The following is a 1,668-nucleotide window of genomic DNA, read 5'->3' as shown; positions in this document are numbered from 1 at the left end:
TTTGACCCATTTACATCCTTCTTAATACTGTGCAAAATGGTTGGTTCAGCAAGTGCAAGCAGTTCAGTAGAACTAACCAATCAGACTCTGCCAAATTCTGCAAGATTCAAGCCACTGGGCTCTCACAGGCTGAGACCGGATGCTGTGAGAGGACAAACACAGCCATGGACCGACACCGGATTTGCGTTTCTGACAAAGCAGCTAGTGGCTAAAGGCTCAGTAAGGCGTCAGATAATAAGGCAGCAAGACAGAACACTTCACTATTAGACAAACACGAGGCCGAACGTTTACGAGCACTTCAGAACCATTCATAGGAAAACTATTCGCCACGCTCCAAACATGTCTTTACACCCGCTACCGGTTAACCAAGTAACAAACTAGGTTAATTCCCACAAGAGCACAGGAGAAGAGTCCCAGAGATGCCGACTCCTGTATCCCTCTGGTAAAATTTGGCACACTGCACATGGTGACCATAAAAGGTTCCCCTGAATACTTGAATACTTACATTCCACACATCACCGTACAGAAGCCTGCAGCTGTGGCACTGCACACTGAAGTCCTCATCTCATTACTGTGACTATTTTTAAACGGGTCTTTTTTAAAACACTATTTACATTCCACAGGCTACGAGTAGTTCTTTGAAGAGCAACGTACAGTGTTTTTAAATTTTTTTTTTTTTTTTTTTTTTTTACTTCACTAGTGTTAAATCCTATTCGCCGTGGGCCCCTTTGTCAGAAATGGCACAGCTGTGAGTCTCTTTAGGTACTGCGGGCTTTGAAGTTGTTCTGTCCCAGTGGCAATGGGAGGATGTCAGCATCAGCTAAGTTCTTTTTAGTAATGTTTTTTCCAATACCCTCATTACATCCCCATTGTCAGCCCAGTCCAAAAACAGACTGCACACAGGTTTGCATCTTAGAGTTTTAAATAGAGTAACTGCTACTGAATGATTTGCGGAAAAATTCATCCTGCCTTTGACTTATTCTTTATACAAGCAAAGGAAGTCTTCCTTCCCTACTGCGCATGAAATTCAACACATTTACTCTGGGTTTCCCCATAACGTAGAAAACGTTCAGGTTGCAAGCAATTCTAGGATTCCCTGGTGCAAGGCAGGACTAATTAAAGACCATCCGATTAATGATCATTTTGGTTTTGAAGGGAAACGTCAACCACACGGAAAACAGGCAGTTTAAAACGTCTCCACCCTACTCAAAAACATTCAGAATACAGAGACAGGTAATACTTGTAATTCTGATGAATATTTTTGATATAGTAGACAAGTGAATACTGGTTAGATTGTGGGAATTTACCACAATCAATAAGACAAAAATAGAGACTGGTTCTTTACGCTGAATCTAAAACCCTGATTTTTCAGTGCAAGCCATGAGCTGGCTCGATTCTGTCTCCCTGGTCAAAGCAGGAGAAGCAAGCAGTCGGACTCAGGTGGGCTACAATCTTGCAGAATTTGTTCAGAGATCTGTCTCGGCCAGCTCAGTGCCTCTCTGGTCATCTGTAAGAAGGGGGGGTTTACAGGTCATCGTCTCCGATTCCCTCGAAGGCGTAGTTGCCATGGAAATCGTTGCCGCTGATGTCACTGGTGGAGTTGGAGGTGCTGATCCCTCGCAGGGTGACGGAGGTTAGCTTGGTCTGGAGGTCAAAATGGACAAGGCA

At 43.8% G+C, this 1,668-nt stretch overlaps 1 protein-coding gene across 3 annotated transcripts in view; it reads right to left on the bottom strand.

Annotated features, from left to right (window-relative positions):
• Positions 1-692: 692 nt before the first annotated feature.
• The window catches only part of snx17 (sorting nexin 17), a 38,868-nt gene continuing 37,892 nt past the window's right edge, over positions 693-1,668 (bottom strand). For all 3 annotated transcript variants that reach the window (XM_036549372.1, XM_036549374.1, XM_036549373.1), the window contains one exon: positions 693-1,644. In XM_036549372.1, coding sequence (XP_036405265.1) covers positions 1,525-1,644 — 120 coding nt within the window. In that variant the 3' untranslated portion in view covers positions 693-1,524. The remainder of the gene's footprint in view (positions 1,645-1,668) is intronic.

The sequence above is a fragment of the Megalops cyprinoides genome, chromosome 17, assembly GCF_013368585.1.
Source record: "Megalops cyprinoides isolate fMegCyp1 chromosome 17, fMegCyp1.pri, whole genome shotgun sequence".
NCBI lineage: Eukaryota > Metazoa > Chordata > Actinopteri > Elopiformes > Megalopidae > Megalops > Megalops cyprinoides.
Note: the sequence above shows the minus strand (reverse complement) of the source record. Positions and strands in the feature narration are given on the sequence as shown.